At 39.6% G+C, this 20405-nt stretch overlaps 1 protein-coding gene across 1 annotated transcript in view; it reads right to left on the bottom strand.

The window, feature by feature from the left end:
• Nucleotides 1-1419: 1419 nt before the first annotated feature.
• Nucleotides 1420-20405, bottom strand: part of ARHGEF26 (Rho guanine nucleotide exchange factor 26) — a 54457-nt gene continuing 35471 nt past the window's right edge. Inside the window, exons 10-14 of the mRNA XM_014946012.1 lie at nt 14725-14879; nt 8538-8747; nt 4938-5005; nt 4355-4459; nt 1420-3684 (exon numbers count right to left, since the gene is read on the bottom strand). Coding sequence (XP_014801498.1) covers nt 3542-3684; nt 4355-4459; nt 4938-5005; nt 8538-8747; nt 14725-14879 — 681 coding nt within the window. The 3' untranslated portion in view covers nt 1420-3541. The remainder of the gene's footprint in view (nt 3685-4354; nt 4460-4937; nt 5006-8537; nt 8748-14724; nt 14880-20405) is intronic.

Raw genomic sequence — 20405 nt, forward strand, 5'->3', positions numbered from 1 at the left:
GGGGGGGGGGGGGGGGGCGGAGAGAGTGTGTCTGTGCATGTGTGCACATGTGCACACTGTTTAGTGAAAGTAATTAATGAGTTTTTAAAATAATTCCTTTAGCAATAGAAGTGCTTGTCTTAGAGCAAGTTTGAGTTACAAGATGACTTTTTTTTTGCTAATGAAAATATTGTGGAGTTGCTAGATAGGGCAAAGAAACTATGCAAACAAGGTGGGACAAACATATAATAGAATGAACTTGTAGCTGCCAGGCCTGGACCAGTGAGGCTGTAGCAGCTCCTAGGCTAAGGGTGAGGGTGTTGCTACTTGTGAGAAGGTTCCCAGACCACTGTTGTGCACAGTAGGAGTAGCCATCTGGGAGGTGAGGACCCCTGCCCCAAGCTGTCAGTGCTAGTACAAGCAATCATCTTTCTTCCTTTGTATACAAGCCCCAGAAAAGTTATGCAAATAATTGCAATACAGTCTTCCAGTATTTATTGTAACTATTTAACACTAAGTAATGCAGTCATCTTTAGCATAAGACCTGGGTCCAATACTTCCACTTCCCGAGTGCCCTACAGTAGGGCCTTGTTTTGTCTGTCTGGATTAATTTTGAATTATTTTCTTCACAGTCATTTCTAGAAGTCAGGTGTGCAAAACATGTTGGAACCTGTGGCCAGATTCTTAAGAGGCTCATAGAGGGTAGCAAAGCTGGTGAAGGGGCTGGAAGGTGTGTTCTCTGAGGACTCTGGGTTTGTCTGGTTTGGAAAGGAGGCTGAGGGGCAACCTTATTTCTCTTTGCAGCTTCCTGAGGAGGAGACATGGGAGAGGGAGGTGCCAAGCTCTTCTCCCTGGGATCCAGTGATAGGACTCATAGGAGTGGTTCAAAGATGCATCAGGAGAGGCTTAGACTGGACATTAGGAAGCATTTCTTTAGTGGGAGGGTGGTCAAACCCTGGAGCAGGCTTCCTCAAGAGGTGGTCACTGCCCCATGCCTGTCAGTGTTTAGGAGGCACTTGGACAAGGCCCTTAATAATGTGCTTTAATATTGGATTAGCTCTGAGGTGGTTGGAGTAGATGATTGTTGTAGGTCACTTCTAACTCAGCTCCACTACAGAAAGCAAAGATAATTGACAAACCTTATATTGTTGACTGTATTAAGAGAGGAAGACAGGAAAACAATCTCTGAAATATGAGATGTTCTCCTAGGGTTGCATTTTATGCCATTGTTCCAACTTCATGGGCATATGTGTAAATTGGATCTGTGACAGATGAAGTAGGACACATGATGGTGCTATTCATCTTTACAGAAAAGAAAATTTAAAATGTCACAGCTTACAGAACAGATTTCGTTTCTTGACAAGAATGACATTAAGAAATACCGTTAAACTGCAAGTTGTTAAAGAAAAATTGAAGCTTTTTTTTTTAGTAAGGATTTAAAAGTATTTTATTGATTGTTGTCCTGTAAAATCATAGAGGTCTTTAATTCCTGAAGAACTGTGTCCAACAATAGGAAAAATGAAAAAGTCTTTAAAAAACATTACAGCATCTTCTGGAAAAACTAGGTATGAAAAATATATACAATGTATTAAAAAATCTGAATAAAATTAATGTCTGGATTTATACACTCAGTTGTATTAAACAACTGCCTGTGTACAATAAAATTTGTTAAAATATTAGCAGTATTTTTACTATGTTAAATAAGTTTCTATTCAATTTACAGTTTCTCATTACTATTTTATCAGCCCACTTAAATTAATTTACAAGGCTATAAAACCACTGTCAGACTGTCAAGGTAAGTGTTTTTGTACAAAATTATTGCCGCCTCAATATATTTTAAATTGTTACAGAAATACATCTTTATAAACATCCAATTAATTCACAAACTGAATCAACATATTACAATATATAAAACAACATACAGCCCCTTTAAAAGAGACAGGGAATACAACAAGCAGAAAACCTTTGTACTGCAAGTTTTTCCCTTATTTTTATTGAACATGTATTCTACTCTGCTGAGTTATCAGCTGGTCCTTAAAAATGTGAAGACTTTTATATTACAAACTGTCACACATATATACAGAAAAGATGCACTGAAATTTACTTCATTTTTGAGTGCATTTTGTTCACACAACATTAAGTGGTTGGGTTTTTTTCTGTGAAATTCCAAAGCTAAATTGCAGATGCAAAAATTCAGCAGGTGTTGTGTGTAGTGCAATTGTGAGAAGTCTTCTCTGAAGCAGAGAAGAGCCTGTGTGAAGCAGCACCAATGCGAGCTCCTCTGAAAGGAAGGTCCCAGCACTATTTTATCTATTGCTCTCTATCCCTCCCTCCTTATCTCTTCCCTGAAGCATCCAGTGACATCAGGTCACACTGCAGTAGGGAAGGCAAAGATAACAAAATACCAAGTTAATCAAAGTGCTGAGCTATCTACTTCCAGGTCTTTCCTTAGTGGTGGTCTTACATTTATCTATACAATGGAGATGAGAAGACCTGGCACCTTAACACAACTCTACAGACCTTACTTCTCTCTCTACAGAGGGGAAAAAAAAATAAATTAATCTCCTCCAGTACAGAAGAGCAGAAAGACTAAAGGACAAAAAAAACCCAGAACAAACACCCCAAACACAGAATAAACCATTTCCTGTTTTCTGCAGTCATCACCAAAACCCTTGCTCTGAAGCAGTAAGTTATGATGAAGATCTAGTTAAACACATGGGGAAAACAGAAACAAACTGGACATGTTTCCTGCAGTTATACTCCTTTAAAATACCTGTGCTAAAATGGAGATGAGACTGAGATAATATATATTATGTATTTTGGAGAGTTTGGTCTTTCTTGCTTTCAGAAATCCTTAACACCATACTATAGACCACTGCCACCAGAGGCACTCGTCTGGATTCTTCCCTGGAGCTTGTGTCATCTTTGCTAACATTGATTATAGAGGTCTAATTACTTCTTATGAAGCCTAGGACTTTCCTGGATTTGTGCTGGAGAGGTAGTCCTTTATGAATTATGGATTGGTCATTCTAGTTCAGATTCTGACACAACTGGGACCATCCCATGACCATACTCTCTGGTACTGCACGTGTAACCCTGCAGTTTCTTAAGAGCAGCAAACTCTCCAATATTGTCTCCAGATCAACGGATTGGGTGACCTTCTGGTGTTTGGTCTCCTGCCCAGACTGCTACACAGAGTTTTGCTTCTGAAAGGAAGTCAAGATGCTCAGAAACAGATGGAGAAGGAATACATAAAGAGGCAGGGATGGAGGAACTAAAGTTGAAACTGATATCTGAGTCAAGGAGAAGCTTGGCTGATCTCCAGGACTTAAGAAGCTACTTCTAGTTGAAATCTGCTACTGGTCGAGCCAGGTTTCAGTTCAGAGCTCTCTAAACACAAAGCAAAAAAGGGATGAGTATCTGAAATATCAGTGCTCTGGTACTAGATTTTTCGCATTGGTGACCCACATCTTCCACACGAGAGCTGTAGGGCACGTCACCGCACCCCACCGGCAGCAGTTAGTGCAAATCCTGTAGAACAGTATGAAGAAGCAAAACCAGTCTACACATTGGTTTCAAGTCCAAGCAAGCGTCCCATCCGCTCCATGTTCTTGTCAATGGTGGCACGACATGTGATTTCTTTAGCACACTCCATGGGAAACCAGCCTCGTTCGCCGTCCCGCAATCGTTCCCCTTCATACCAACCTGCAAACAAGTGTAGTAAGTTTTCTTTATACTGTAATTCAATTATAATATTTGAGATAATATAAAATAATTGCAATCTAAAGAAAGTAATGCAGCAGAACTGATAGGATCTTTGATTCCATTGTAATACTGAATAACATCATTACGTCAGGATTTAGTACTTCAGGCATCACTGAATCAGCACATCATGAGGTAGTGGAATCACTGGCACATCCAGCGAGAATCAATTTTGATTTTAGGGTACTTGATGCTATGGAAAACAGGGAAAACCACTGTGCTACACCCCCGTATTTAACAGGCAGTGAAGCGCAGTAGGTGACACGACTAATAATGCACGTTTCTCTTAGAGAAACCTCATGCTCATTCAACTAAAATGTCTGAGTTCTATCTTCTTAGGTAGAATTATTTGTGGACATTTCACATCTCAAAATCAACCAGCACACACTTTCTGCAGCTGTTTATCCATAGAAGTTGTTATTATATAGGCAGTGAGTTACTTTGAACATTTGTTCCCTAGAGAGGCTGTCCTTTGGAAACCTGAACCAAAATGCTCACATTTTTCTTGGAAGCTAAACCTTTATCTGTCATATGGCCAGTGCTATTAGGAAACAAATTCTGGATTCACCTGCAGCAGTGACAGATGGTTACTAACAGCAAAATTATTACTCACCATCGTTTACTTTTTGATAAACCAAAACAACATCAGCAACTTGAAGAGACAGTTCATCCGACTGCTTTGCTGTGTAAGTTCTGGTGATCTCTACCTGAGTTAAAGCTGTGGAAGAAATAAGCCAGGCTAAATTAAACAATTCACACACCACCTATCATTTATTTTAAAAATTTCCACCTTAGAGTATACTTCCCCCCCGAAACTCAAAGGAGGTAGCAAATTATGCAAATGGCTTCCTACCTGAGCAATTACACACAAACAGGATAAACATATAAGGGAAGCAGCTTTGTGCTTTTGCTAATGGATTGAAACAAGTGACCGAACTAGTGTTACTGAATGCAAACAGAAATTACCCTGTGAAACAAAGCCTCAAACAAGGCCCTGTGCACAGGAAGGGAGGGTACTTTCACATACGCTAAAGCAAGAGAGGCCAGGAAAAAATTTCGACCACATTTCTAAGGGTGCTTGTATCTAAAGCTATTTGTAGTATTTGTATAAGTACACCTGCTCACATCCCCACTAAGGGGCAGCGCGTTTCCATCTCTTGTCAAAGCTCTCTCAAATCTTGTCAGTTGTAACTTACTTGTCCTGTCTGTTTTCTGCCCGTCTCTGTCCTGTCCCAGCGCTGTAATCCAGCGAGCTCTGTCGCTCCTAAAAATAGCAAAGACAAAACTCAGTTTCCCAGCTCCTGCTGCTGGTAATGGTCAAGCCTACTCGCCTTTTCAAAATTCTGTGTTTAAATTTTTCCTCTTATTGGGTAAAGAAAATAAAACCTCCTTTTTCTTCTCCTCAAAATAGTGCCAGAAGGCATGATACCACTTTAGTAATATGTTATTCAAACATACTTAACTATTTTAAGCATGCTGGATTAGGAAAAAAAAAAACCTATATACACGGGACCTACTGGCATGATGTCTTACATACCTTTCCTTTAATTATTGTTGAGTAATGCAGACAGACTTCACTAGTGTCTATGACTAATACATATTAGTAATCTAATAAAAAAATTATCTAACCTACAAAGGATCTGATAAATGCAATACAGCCATTTTAATACACAATACCAACAGGTTTCCTGTAAGAACCACCTGCAGAATGCACTTGGAATGAAAAGCAAGAATGAAAAAAACCCTGTGATTATTTTTTTTTACATCCCAACACACATTCTTCCTCAAAGATGAAACTACTGCCCATGTCCTTCCTACTAACATTTGATCCAATGGTCAAAACTACAAAACATGCTACCATAGACATTTCAGTCATTAAAAGGTGGTGCTAAACTTGTGTATTAAGTTTTGCATGAGCTTAACTTTGTGCCCTTTTTTTTTTTTTAATAGAAACAGGTGTTATTTATACTCTCATTTTCCTTTCCCTGTAACCATTCTTAACAGGAAAATTACATTTCCTTTCAAACAACTCTGAGAAAAATGGGATAATCGCAGAATCCCAAGGGTTGGAAGGGACCTTCAGAGATCAGCTAGTCCAACCCCCCTGCCACAGCAGGTTGGATACCAGACTGTCTCCCAGTCAAAGTAGATATTTCTTCGTAATCTGTGTATACCATGTATTTTTTGCCTTATTCACAGGTGCTTTTGTACTTGATAATCCCACAGCATATGAAGTGACAAAACATCATCAAACTGAGCTAGAAATCTTTGCATCAGTGCAAACATTAAAGTTTCACATGTGCAAAATTCTGTTCAATAAGCACCCTACACCATCCAGCTTGGCCTTCCTTGTGTAGATCCCCTGCCCGTCCTTCTCAAGTTAAGAAGAAGTTAAGTTTTTATGTACCCTGTATATAGATGATAATACTCTACAAAATAGGTAACTTCCAAATAAGGTAATTCTTTTCAGAATTTTTTCTTCTGAATGACAAATCTGCTAGACTATTTATATTACAAACAGTATATAGCAAATCAATAATAAATTTGCAGAACAAAATGTCTTTTCTTTAAAAGGCCAGACAACTAAAAATGCACTGCATTTTTTTCCCCAATAAAAATGCATTTCCAAACAAGTCTGAATCATCTGCTTACTTTATAATGAGATCTTTACTAGAAATCATTAATGATCTATAGTTTCTTTCAGGGTTATTCTAAACTTTGAAAGCAAACCTAAAACTAAATTTTTCCAGGCTGGGACACATCTGGAGCACTCTGTTTCATGTCTTCTGTCCCGCCTCCAGCTTCCACTAAAACAGATAAAATCTTTCACTTTTGTGAAGGGTTGTGTGGAAGTTAATGGCACCACAGAGAAATGATGGCCTCTCGCATATTTGCACCCGAAAGAACAAGACACTTCTTGTGCGTTTCTAAAGCGGAACACTCTTCCAAACTGCATCAGGAGAACAAGGACCACCTCTATCCCAGCACAGCTCCACAGCTTCCTCCAGGCAATGCCAAACTCCTCCTCCCATTTAATCCAGAACTGGTTCCACTTCTGCACCATCCAACTGTTATAACAAACAATTCACAAACCACTGCTCCAGGACAAGAGCATTCTGCCTCATACCTTAACAACATTCACCTGCCACTGCCGTTGTGCCTTAGCATGCACCTGTGCCTACCTCTTTCTCCTAATACCGGGCTCTGCACATAGACCACACGGTATAAATGCCACATGAATGCTAAAAGAACTGTCAGTTAGATAAGATACTTAGTAAGGAACAAACCAGCACAGAAAAGTATCAGAGATGGAGCTTAAGTGAATCTCTGCAGTCAGATTATTCGAGGTCATCTTCTCAAGGTAAGTTTGGAGAAAAACCTCCCTCAACTACAACAGTAAAAGCAACATTTTCCTCATGGTAACCTGTGTTACACTGGGATTCGTGTGCTCAGTTCCTCTACCTGCACAGCAGCAGGGTGTGCCACAGGATGAGATGGGAAGGGCATTACAGAGCCTGGAACTCCGACTCACCACCTCGATTGCTTGTAACGGACCTTTCATTATAAATTTAAGAACCCGCAGTTATTCAGCACTGAGGTCTGTTCCTTGGGGTCTGTAATGGTCTCACCTGTTTGTAGGACAGCTATATACTGAAGCAGGCTGTAGAATCCAGATGTATACAGCACTTTCAACTACAGTGTACTATTTACTCTTCTGGTTTACTTTAGGTACTTACCCTCCAGACATAACGATTATTACATAAAAGTGCTACATTAACAGGTAAGCTTGGCAGGAAACCTGTGTCTTGACTTCCAGTTCTCAGAAGGTGCATTAGAGAAATATGTAAACACATCGCACTCGGCTACAACAAAACCCTGTGGTGACTCAGTCATATTTGTAGTTCAAATTAAACAATAAGAAACCTCCATATTCCAATATGTAATCATTAGATTGTGTAGTTTACTCAACACTTGCATTATGTAGCAGAACTTTGATTTCTTTTTTTTTTTAACCCTTCCTTCCACAACCTTTAAACTCCAGCAATCCAAACTGCTTAAATCTCCCTGCAGCCCTTATTTGCCTCACCAGTAACAACTAGAAGGGATTCAGCAATCCCTGACTAGGGAGCTGGCAACCTCCAGGGCACAGTTAATTCCTGGCCTGAAAACCCAAAACAGTAGGACGTAATAATGGATACTTCAGTTCACAGAATTTCAGCAGATGCACTCAATTTTCCATTATTCCTACACCATGACCTCAAGGAAGGAGAACCTCAAGGAAAGAGAGTGACACCAAGATGACATGCTCTTGACACCACCGATTCCTCTCATGACAAGATGACATTAGAGAAACTGAATGAGGTTTGCAGAGGCTGTATTTTATCCAGTAATATTTATTGCAATATCTGGGGGGTAGTATATAAGCTGCACGTTTTGTCATTCGTTAACAATCAGAAAGGTTTGTCAAGGTTACTTTGCCTTGCTCTGAAAATACACAGTTAAAATAGGAACAGTGCAAGTGCCAGCAGCTGGCAGGTGTCACAGTGAGCGCCTCAGTGTTACTGAGAGGGCACCAACAGCATCCACCACAGAGGGACATTTCTGCAGTCGCGCTCCTCCGGTCACCGCTGATGGGACACCACAAACACTGCCGCTTGGGAACTTGGTACTTGTTTCATTTTGATTTAACCTTCCCAGACAGAGCTGGGCATTTCATGCTACTGTGACCGTGGCGGGAAGGCAGCCTGTTGAGATGCTCAGGTGAAAAATTACAGAAACAGTAACTATTGACTTACAGCGTGTCTGTGCCCAGGAGCATCCCCACCTTCTCCCCCGCGTGGTTGCTGAGCACCGCCAGCCGGAAGAGGTGAGTCGCCGAACTCTGCCGCGAGTAGAGCATCGTGGAAGCGTTCTTCACAGGAGAAGAAGTCAGGTCCTCGCTGTCACATTGTTGTACCACCAGCTGGTCCCTTAAAGAATAATCCGTGACATTGTAATTCTCTTCACTGCAGAACAAAAAAGGGAAGAAAAAAACCCAAAGTTTAATGTTTAGTTTTCCATCAAGTATGTCTGGAAGCAAACTCAGTCATAGAATCCACTTTTAACTGCACAGTGGGGCACGATTATTCTGACACCTCAGGTCTTCATCTTTTCTATTTATTGGTTTTTGAAACTACCAATTTTCCAAAACATAAAGTAGATCAGGTTTTAAACCTTGTGGATTTTCATTTAGTGGCACAGTTAAGTGACTTTGGCTGAGAGGGTGTAAGCTCAACTTACTCAATTTGAAAACAGGCACAGCAATTGTATAGAATTGTGCTGCTTTTTCTTCTGTAGCTTCAGACGAACAACAGACTTTAATTTTACAATGTTTTAGGAACAAAAGTAAAATTTCCCTTTTCCTATGCCTGTACAACTATGGTATGCATTCTGCTTCCAGAGAAACACTATAGATCTTCATTTTAAATGCAGGATAATCATCTGTACTCCTTGTCCATCTGCATGGAGGTGATCTAATCTAAATACTATTTTACAGTATTGTGAATTTTAAAAAAGGGCAAAGGCTTGTCACACATTGGGTCTTGCAAAATGCACTGCACAATTTACCTTGTAGAGAGTACTTTGTATGTAAATATACCACCTCTAAGCGATACAAATAAAGATTGCTACATGTGCTTAATAACTTCTCAAAAGTGACTAGAAAGAATTCTAAGAATTTAAGCAAGTGAGCAGCTTTGCTTTCCTTATGGTTGAAATGTAGGTGGAGAAGTGGACAAAACTTATCTTCGCTGACACACCACCATGTCTGACACAGAAACCAGAAGTTTTCATTTAGGGGCACAGTTAAGTGCCACACCACCATGTCTGACACAGAAACCAGAAGACTTCACCTTCAGAATATCCAAACATCTTAAGCACCACTCTCACATAAGTTCAACTCGTCATCGTGCCTGTTGGTTTTGCTACTTACTCATATCAAGGCAATACTGGAAACACATTTTTTTTTCCAGTGAAAAATAACTCTGCATTTCGAAGTTTTTAAAGTTGTGAAACATAGTTAAACAGCTAAAAGAATCCACATCATTTATTTGATAAATAGCAATTGATCACAAGAAGAGAGAAGCCAGACTAAAAGGCCACCTTGTTTCCACTGAAACTTGTGAGTATATTTCCCAGAGTTGTCCTACATGCATTTCCAAGTTTACCAGAATACGTCATCAACCCAGGACACTGATCAACTAAGTTACCTCTTAATTTCATGTAAGTTTGTAAACTTTAATGTAAAATCAATCTAGACTTCAGCCTCAAGTGATAAAAAGCTATGCTAGAGCCTCATATGGTTCATTAAAATAATTTAAATTGAAAAAATATTTGAGAAGATTAATTTTGCTGCCAGAGATATACAGAAACCCAGGCACTGAACTGATACAAATCAAATCCCAAACACCTGGAACTGAAGCCACCTGCAGTGCTGATGGGTGACATACTCCTTTCTGGCAGGTGCAAATGAAGCGTGTTCTTCCTTTATGGTTGCTCAACTGTTACAAGAAAATGGGCAGATGATGACTTAATGTCTGTTGGGGTATATTCCACCCAGTTTATGAACTGTCGGGAAAATACCTGCGAATACCTCAGTAGTTAATATAATGGTCTTTATAATTCTTATGTTCATTCCTTCAGAAAAAGAATTGCCAAAACAAAACAACATTATGACTCAAAACATCAGTTATTGCTGATTTCTGTGACTCACGCAGCATTAGAAGAATTTCTCTATTCTTCAAGTGACAACAAGTTTACAGATCATATTGCATTTGTGGATTAATAGTTTCTGCCAGTGCATCTAGTGTAAAACCAGACTTCTTATTTCAACTATGTGGGCTATGTTTGCACTTTTGTTCTGTGAATTAAATACTTTTTTTTTTCATTACAGCTTTGTACATTCTCAAACAATCAACATAGTTCCAATTAGTATCATGTTCTAATCCTTCTTGCAAGTATTTTTAATTCTGATCTGTTCTGGGGAGGCTGGGGGCTTTACAAAGGAAGCAGAAGCAACGACAGACAAGCTTAGTTAGATTTATCCTATAGAAAGACTGAAACCACTAATGCTGGTAAGAAGACAAACACTTTTCCTTCCTCATTTCTTTTTCTCCAAGTCTCAAAATAGTACCAACAATCCCCACCATCCACTGGTGTTTCCCACTCTGAGGGCTGGAGTCACAACTCCCCATTTGGGTACAAAACATACCAAAACGTCCAAGAGCACTGTTGCAAGAATGTAAAATGGCTTTAAAAACTCTCCACACAGTTTTGATTAACCTTAGCTTTTGATCGTGTTGTTTCCATGTTGCTTAGAGTAAAAAAAAAAAAAAAATTAAAAAATAAGTCATATAGGAAATGAGCCAGACACAGCAAACTCTTTCACACATGACTTCTTGGGTCCTAAAGTAGAAAGAATACAAATTACAAACAGCTTTTGGCCTAATTAAAGGAATTTAACATGAGCACACTGAGAAGCTGGGAGAATCTTCAATATTTCAGCATATAGAAAAATAAGTTTTAATTTCTGTACATATAACACTGGGATTCTACAAGGAATCTTCACTTCAAATGCGTTCTGTATATCCTTATCTTTTGGGAAAGGAGTGCACACAGCTCATCCCTGAAACATAACAAATGTAAATTTACTGTGATTGTCCTACTGTAGAAAAGTTTAAGTGTTTTAAAAGAGACTGTGCCATGGGAGGGAGTAGAGGCTATGGATTTAGGTTTCACATTCCCCTAAATCCAGCTCTAGATTCAAATTAATTCATTTATTTACAAAAGATGCTACTTATCACTTGAGGACAGTTGTTTCAAAGGCCATCTGTAGTAGCTGAGGGTTCCAACTGAAGGAGGAAAATAACATTTTACATCCAATAACTATCAGTATCTCGCTTCCCCTTTTTTTCTTTAAATATATACCCTAAAATAGAGAAAGGTTGGGGTTGTTGGTTGGTGTGGGCATTTTTTTAGGTGGATGGAGGTTGCTTTGTTTTTTTGTTAAGTATTTTAGTCTGGGCAATCCCTGATTAGCCAAGGGTGGAACTAGCCAAAGCAGCCAGGGATGCCACTAGAGTTATTTGGGAATCTTGCATCTAAAAAAGCAATGTAGTCTATGTATTTGCATAACGAATAATAAGTGCATTCCTTAAAAAATAATCAACAGAGATAAACCTCTACAGATCCTTCCTGTTTCTTGCCTCTATTCAAAAAAATAGTCTGACTGGAAACCACTAGGCAATCCTCATCTTTGTACCTCCACAAACTCTCCTCCTCCCAAACAGGTAACGGGATACGCTGGTGAAGCTGAGGGTGCTGGTGTGAGATGTGTGTAAAGGGAACGCTGATCCGCTCAGCCGGGCAGCGAGGCAACAGGAACGACACTTAATACAGTCTTTAAAGTTCTTGTACTCAGGTAATACCAATAAGCCAACATTCATTTTCAGTTTAAGACTGAACTTTTTTGGTAAACTTTGGTTTAGATTCAGAACACAAACCAGGACTATTTTATGTCCCTTTGCAGGGAATGCCTGCCTCTGTGCTTTACAGCACACAAATTGGAGCCTAAATGATTACCAAGGTGTCTGCAACACACACAGAAATGGACCACCCAGTACATGGAAAGCAGAAGCCTCTGAAATACTTCATAGTGGCACGAGCTATGGCCACACAGCATCCACTAAAAAGGAAGAGATTTTGGTAGCTAAATTCCATTTAACCTACTTAATGAACAAGAGAAGGCAGTTAAACCTTGGAGCTTCAATCAGTGAAACTGTAGCTGGGAAAGATTATGATGAATAGAGGATCATTAAAATTAAAAAGTTAAGAACTCTGGAGCATGCTGAGTGCACAGCAGCCCTCTATCTTTTTTTTATAGCTAAAATGTAACAGTTCTCATTATGAAAAGGTTTCTGGTACACTTGCTCACTCAGTATTAAAAATGCAGTTCTTCCGACAATTCTGACATTGGAAGGTGCCCCTGAAGCGTGGTGTGAGCAGTGATACAGGCCCTATCTGGTTGGACTGGAATCACTAGCAGTCACCAACAGGACTTCTCCAACAGGTACCACCAAGCCTGGCCTTTCAGAAGTCAGGACTGAGTCACTGCCAGCTGCTGCACAAGGTTCTGCGAATACAGCGAACTGCTCAGAGGGGAGAGATTAACTTTTGGGTAAAGATTAAACAGCATGATTGGAGCCCTAAGTAATTAGTATTTTTAGCACAATAGCGAGGAGTTATTTTTTTCATGCAATGTTAAGAATCTTCTGAAATGCAACTGCTGGAGTAAAAACACAAACATTTAAATTCAACTAGCAACAAATATTTCTGTCCACTGCTGTGGTGTCCATGGGAACACTGTGGGTGGGAAAACAGATCGCCAAAAGCTCAAATATTATTAATAAACTCAGTCACTTGGGCAAAGTACTCGCTTCAGGCTCAGAGTATCTGGGAGACTTGCAGAAATCAGTCCTTTTCAATTATACCCATTTGTTTACGGCATCTTGCTAGAGTGAGTGAGTCTGATCATTAACATGAAAAGTTCCCCAATTTTGGCTTCTGGGCCCATTTAGGACATTTCTGTTCCAACAGCTGGAAGCCATTATAAAACCAAAACTCCCAAAGTTTGGATAAGATATGTTGTTATAAAAATCTGTTTTACAATCTGGACAAGGAGCCATCACATAGGAAACCAATAAACAATGTAACAACACAGATAATAGATTTTTCACTTTTTTTCCCAACTCAAACATTTACTTAGCTACCAACAATAATAAGTTCACAGCAGTCCCATGAGTAAAGCAATGCGCTGTTTAGAAAAGTGCGATACGGCTCCGTGATACGCTGCCAGTCATTTAACAAGAGACTTTCACAGAAACATTTCAGCCTGAGCTTTGATAAACACTGACTCTCAGAAACATGTTCACATCAGTACGACAGCTGCAGAGAAAAATCTATTCACTTTTCTTCCCATCTTTATAAAAAAACCTTTCACTTAATTCTCTCCCCCTCCATTTTAATTTAGCTTTCTCTTTGCTTAAATAGTAGTGTTTTCTTTCCAGGTTTTATATCATACCTCATTCCTCAAAACATACTTAAATTATGGATTAGAAGTTTCACAGAAGGGTGTCTTTTAAAAATAGCTGGTATTTGGCTTAACTGGCCAACCCAGATGCAAGATAATTGTTCTTCAAAACAGTCTTTAGCCTCAGCAATAAGGCTTATCTATCAAGCATTATCTATGAGCAACAGCAGAGGATGTAAATTCCATTCAATTTAATTTAATAATTCTAAACCTCCCCTCAATCATAGTGATAAAAATGTAAATGCAGACTGCTAGGAGTTGTATTCCATACATCATTCTCAGAAACAGCTCAAGCATGGAAAGCATGGAGGGGAATGAAAATTACTACTTCTTTATCCTTCCAAAACGTCTCCCTTTGATAGGGCATCAAGGATGAACTTTTTAATTTGTTTGACAATTTGGAATGTCAATTGCGTTTGGCAAAAATAAATCCTGTTTAACAAGTAATTACTTGTAATTTCTAAATGCAGTCTGATAGAGAACTATTAGAAACCTCAACTAACTTCTGAATACTCTCTCCGACACAGCACATTAAAACATCTAAATGGCTTTACAAATGTTTGCTGGACTTAAAACACGTTTGGTCTATATTTCCTCCTGTTTCATGCTGCAAATGTACCAGGTCCGCTTGCTTCTCTTTGAAACTCCTTCATTCTTTCAAACAAAAATGTAGCTAGAAAATATGTAAAACCACTGTAGATATAACCTGGTTTGCCATTCCAAAGCCAGAAAGCTTTGGTTCTCATCTCCCATAGAGGGAGGCACACACAATATCATGATAATTTTAAAAGACAACAGTGAATCGCAGAGAGAACAGCTGAGTTATTAAGGCAGATTTATACTGGTGACACTCTTACCTCTTCTTCTTGGTGATAATGAGGACATCATTAAAGAGGAAGAAGTACACCTGCTGTTTAGAAGTTCTTTTAGAAAAAAGTCCAGTGTCTTCTACATACGCTGTTAACTCGCCCCTTTTCACTAACCATCGTGAAGAGGAAACCAACGGAAATGGCTACAAAGCAAGAAAACAACATTTTAATCCTTTAAAACCAGAGATGTTTTTAGACACAGATAACAGAATACTGTATATTTGGGAAAAATTGCTTGAATAAAATCAAAGCATGATCAAAATCATGAGTACAAGCACGAAACAGAGGTTTCCAAAGTTTAAGGTAGATTCATCATTCACACAATACAGAACTCACGGTCTCCAAATACTCGAAAATCACTCATGAACAACATTATTGCTCATCTAAGATAAAAATGAACAGACTTGATCGGTCATACTTGGGATGGAATTGACTATGTGAGATCTCCTAAGGAGATTAAACATAAAAAGACTGTCTCCCAGGAGTATGTAAGTTTTTATAGAGTAAGCAATCATTCTTTAAGCACGATAGTTATTCTGCACCACGTACAGAATAAAGAAAGAAAAAGTAAAATCCTTTAACAGATAAATACACCGCACAATCCACTTTGAAGTATTCTGTATGTTAGACAAACAGATACAGAGAGAGCATGCAAGATCAGATTGGTCCTAATACAGTACTCAACATTATTGTTGAGATGTTCAGAGTATACAGAATTTTTCTACGTTAAAAAGTAAGGGAAGTGAGGAATGCTGGAAAGCTTTGCGATCAATTGTGGTAAAATCCATTTTCTGCTCTGTAAGTAAACTGAAGTTCCAACACAGCTCTGCCAAAGACACTGTAAAACAGTACGCGATATGGAGGGTTGGAACAAACTGTCCATGTTAATGCCAAAACAATACAGTTTGCTCATGACATTGTAAATTCACCATTGAGCCCATCAGAGCACCCTCTCAGACCAGAGGTCACAACTCTCTGGACATCGCTTGTTCCAGGGAAAGTCAGGTTTGCATAAACCTTCATCCCTCACTTTATGAAGAGCAGGAAGAATCATTCTGCCCAGGTGATTACCAAACCAAACCACTTCTGTTTTTTCCCTTGATAGCAGGAAGGGAAGTTTATCAGGTACTTGCTATTCTCATTAGCAGCTCTTGAAGTATCAGAGTTATCTGTCCGGTGCATAGCTTTATTTAAGATGGGTACTTAAGGATACAGATACTATAGCTCCTCTTTTTCTAGTTGATGTAGTTGAACTCTAAATGTTCTGTGGAGCAGGGTCTCCATTTCTCTATGGTGAGGACTAACACTGCAACAGCTGAAGCAAGCCAAAGAGGATCAGAGCTGCCTGATGTGAAGACCAGGCTTTATTAATCCGAATTATTCCCAACTGCACGAGGAACAGACACCATAGAAGGACCTTTTGTTTCCCTGGGCCACGAACACGAAGGGAGATGCGAGACTGCACGTCCTGATTATACAGAGAACAGATCTTCTCTGAAGCTGTACCACGACATGCGATGCCAGAAGGACAAAGGTCCATTGCAGTGCTGGCAGCTGTCCCACTGAGCAGGGTTCCTCAGTCAGGGATCTCACTGGTGTGGCAGCTGTCCCACTGACCAGGGTTCCTCAGTCAGGGATCTCACTGGTGGTTGCTGCCGCAGAAGCCAGCGGAGCTGGTGTGTGGGAACGTTTCTTCAACAGCAGAGCATGGACAGGTTCTTGCTGCCAGACTCTGCTGTCACCAGGCGACAGTCCAAGGAAAGAGACTGGCCTCCTCCCTGGGTTTCACCCCTCACCGTTGGAATGACCTGTTTGGGTCCCAACTTGAATACTGAAGATGCTGGTACTTCTGTCTCTCTGCACCTTTGAGTGTTGCCCACGTGCTGCACAGAGCATCTGAAGATGCCCGGTACCTGCCCACCCTGGTACCAAAAGGGACCAGGCTCAGTGGCTTCCACAGGCCAAGCCTGACCTGCATGACCTTGTGGGTCCCTTTGCCCACACTTTCTCATATTTCTACCTAAAACCTGCCACAGTAAATGGGTGCTCACTGCTAAATTGTGTGGAGCTTACATATTTTTCTTCATCCCAAGCAAAATAATCAAATTTTTGTTTCTACTTTCAATGTAACTGGCTTTCTGCTTATCAAACGTTCCTACCTGCTTTGCTGTTCAGATTCATTATTGGTCTTGCATGATTAGACTAACAAAGACAACTGCTCTTTTCTCCATGTTTAAAGCACCTTTCACATGTTTGTAAAAAACATTTCTTCATTCAGTTTGTCAGCTGTCTTCTCCATTCTGCATGGGTTGTCTTTTTATATCTTTTAATCACTTCAGCTGCCCTTTACTGAGCTAATTTCAGCTTGTCAATACTTGCCCCAGAGCACTAAGCCAAACCCAAAAAACAGTGCTTTGACTGTGATCTTGCTGTTGGAAGAACAAAATACTAACTTCCTAATGTTACGTGCAGCCTCCCCCTTGTTAATGAATTTTGAGAGATGATTTTACAGTGACTCTGAAATGGCACAAGACAAACAGTTATTCCAAGGAGGGTTTTCCTGCCACCCCCAGCACCACAGAACCCTTCCCTTAGGGGCAGGGCACTAATGCCAGATGAAGGTTTCTCAAAATCAAAGTCTAGCAGCCCCCTGGAACTACTGCCAGTTGGTACAAATTAAAAAGCCTGACACTTCTTACCTCGCTCCAGGCTGATTTATGTCCCAGTACTCCCAGAACAGGCAGGAATGAAAGCCCACCCTCAGCTGGTTCTCAAAACACAGACATCCACTAACAAACCCTTTGCTGTACTGTGGACCCGCATCAGGGACCTTTCAAAACTTGCATTGTTTCAGAGTGACTACTGATAAACACCAGCAGATTTCATTCATCTGCTATGATTCCTAGTATTTTTACATTCATGCTACCAATATTAGTGTATTGAATCCTGAAGAAACTCGTTCATGCTACCAAGATAATATTAGTGTATTGAATCCTGAAGAAACTCCCTTCGGACATTTTTTCCCCCAATTAATCTTAGCTCTCATCTTCTGTTTTGATTAATGTGACTTTTTTTGGTCCGTTTCTAGTTTTATCTTGGCCATTAGTTTGTTAAATGGATTTTCTATTGTATTCTCCAATTTGAAAAGGCAGAATTTTGCTTCAAACCGTATTTCATAAATAGATCTGTATCCAAGTCTATTAACGAATCAGAGTAAATCACTCTGGTTATAAATCACTGTAATTTCAAGTTCATAACTTGATCTTGTCACTCAGCTCAGTAGATAACTTGGACTTCTGTCCATCCAACTTTATTGCTTTCTCCTACACCTCTCAGCTCAGTAGATAACTTGGACATCTATCCATCCAACTTTATTGCTTTCTCCTACACCATCCTATCATTTTTCTTATGGATGGTCAGCTTATTAAAGACACATCATTAAACCTCCCAGACTACGAAGGCCAGTTTAGCTCCGTGCTCAAACGCGATGATCCCAGAGGAGCTCCCAAGCTCCACCACTGTAATCAAAGCAGCTTAATATTAACATTCAGCTGTAAAAAAACTTGCCTTACTTTCAGTCAAAACTCTGCTGGTTCAGCACCTCCAAGTGACATGAAAAATCGATTTTTTTAAACAAATGGCTTTTATATTTCCTGAAACGCAGTAATGATTCCATGAGAATCATTAGGGCTACAAAGAATCATTGTAGGGCTACAAAGATGATTCAAGGATTGGCCATCCTATCATTTTTCTTATGGATGGTCAGCTTATTAAAGACACATCATTAAACCTCCCAGACTACGAAGGCCAGTTTAGCTCCGTGCTCAAACGCGATGATCCCAGAGGAGCTCCCAAGCTCCACCACTGTAATCAAAGCAGCTTAATATTAACATTCAGCTGTAAAAAAACTTGCCTTACTTTCAGTCAAAACTCTGCTGGTTCAGCACCTCCAAGTGACATGAAAAATCGATTTTTTTAAACAAATGGCTTTTATATTTCCTGAAACGCAGTAATGGTTCCATGAGACAATACAGGAACGTGGAACATCAGACTGTACCCCACCAGTGACACCGATGTGCTTTTTGGGACTACAAAATCAAAAGACTTCGGGGTGAATGCTCCTTGAACACAGACGTCACAGACAAGTTCGTTTCATGAACACAAAAGTGTTTTTCCAAGAAAAAAAAACCCAAAAACCCCAAACCCACAACCTTTCTGGTGCTAACGATGAAAAATATAAGAATAAAAACTAATACAGGAGCGTGGAACATCAGACCGTGCCCTACCAGTGACACCGATGTGCTTTTTGGGACTACAAAATCAAAAGACTTCGGGGTGAATGCTCCTTGAACACAGACGTCACAGACAAGTTCGTTTCATGAACACAAAAGTGTTTTTCCAAGAAAAAAAAACCCAAAAACCCCAAACCCACAACCTTTCTGGTGCTAACGATGAAAAATATAAGAATAAAAACTTCTGTATCTTAATGAAAAATTAAATTCTACAGATTAGCCATGTACAAAAGTGACATCATATCCAAGTAGCTTCTCTTGTACTCCCATGAAATGCTCCACAGTTACATCTAACAAAATAATAAACAAAAATCAAAACCCGCCTGGATGCAGTCCTGAGTAACATGCTCTAGCTCTAGGCAATCCTGCTTCAGCAGGGGAGTTGGACTAGATGATCTCTATGGTCCCTTCCAACTCTAGAAATTCAGTGAAATTCAGTGAAAATTCAGTGAGATAATACAGGAGCGTGGAACATCAGACCGTGCCCTACCAGTGACACCGATGTGCTTTTTGGGACTACAAAATCAAAAGACTTTGGGGTGACTGCTCCTTGAACACAGAAGTCACAGACAAGTTTGTTTCATGAACACAAAAGTGTTTTTCCATGAAAAAAACCCCAAAAACCCCAAACCCAAAACCTTTCTGGTGCTAACGATGAAAAATATAAGAATAAAAACTTCTGTATCTTAATGAAAAATTAAATTCTACAGATTAGCCATGTACAAAAGTGACATCATATCCAAGTAGCTTCTCTTGTACTCCCATGAAATGCTCCACAGTTACATCTAACAAAATAATAAACAAAAGATACCAAAACGCTCTGAGGTTGAGCAAGAACAGAAATAGTTTACCTAATTTATAATGGTTATAAAACAGAATTATAGCACCACAGTGATTGTTTTACAGAAAGTACTTTAACAATTTCTATTTGAGGATGAACTAAAAATTCATCTAATCTCCGATTTCATCACATTTTCCTAGTTGACTATATTCCAGAGGCAGCTTTTTACTTCCCTATTAATTTTTCCTTAATTGCCAAAAGAGTACATCACACAGACTATCTCCTTTCTATATAGAACAAGCCGTCAGAACTTAAAATGCATTGAAACTTGGCCAAAGCAGTTTTTTATACACCAGCTGGCGAGCTTTCAAACCACAGATAAGGTCTAAACCACAAAGTGGTTATATTTAAGATGCGCAAAGGAAAAAAAAACTTGCATAAAAACGACAGAAAAACAGAATACAGAAAGTTGCTGTTCCTCGCTGCTGGTGACAGGGAAGAGCTGCTCAGGGCTCTTGCATCTGCAGAACTGGGACCAATGGCAGGCATCCTCCCCCACAGGGCAAGTAAGAGACTATAAACCATTTACACACTTG

Source organism: Calidris pugnax, unplaced genomic scaffold (assembly GCF_001431845.1).
Source record: "Calidris pugnax isolate Ruff unplaced genomic scaffold, ASM143184v1 scaffold111, whole genome shotgun sequence".
Classification (NCBI taxonomy): domain Eukaryota; kingdom Metazoa; phylum Chordata; class Aves; order Charadriiformes; family Scolopacidae; genus Calidris; species Calidris pugnax.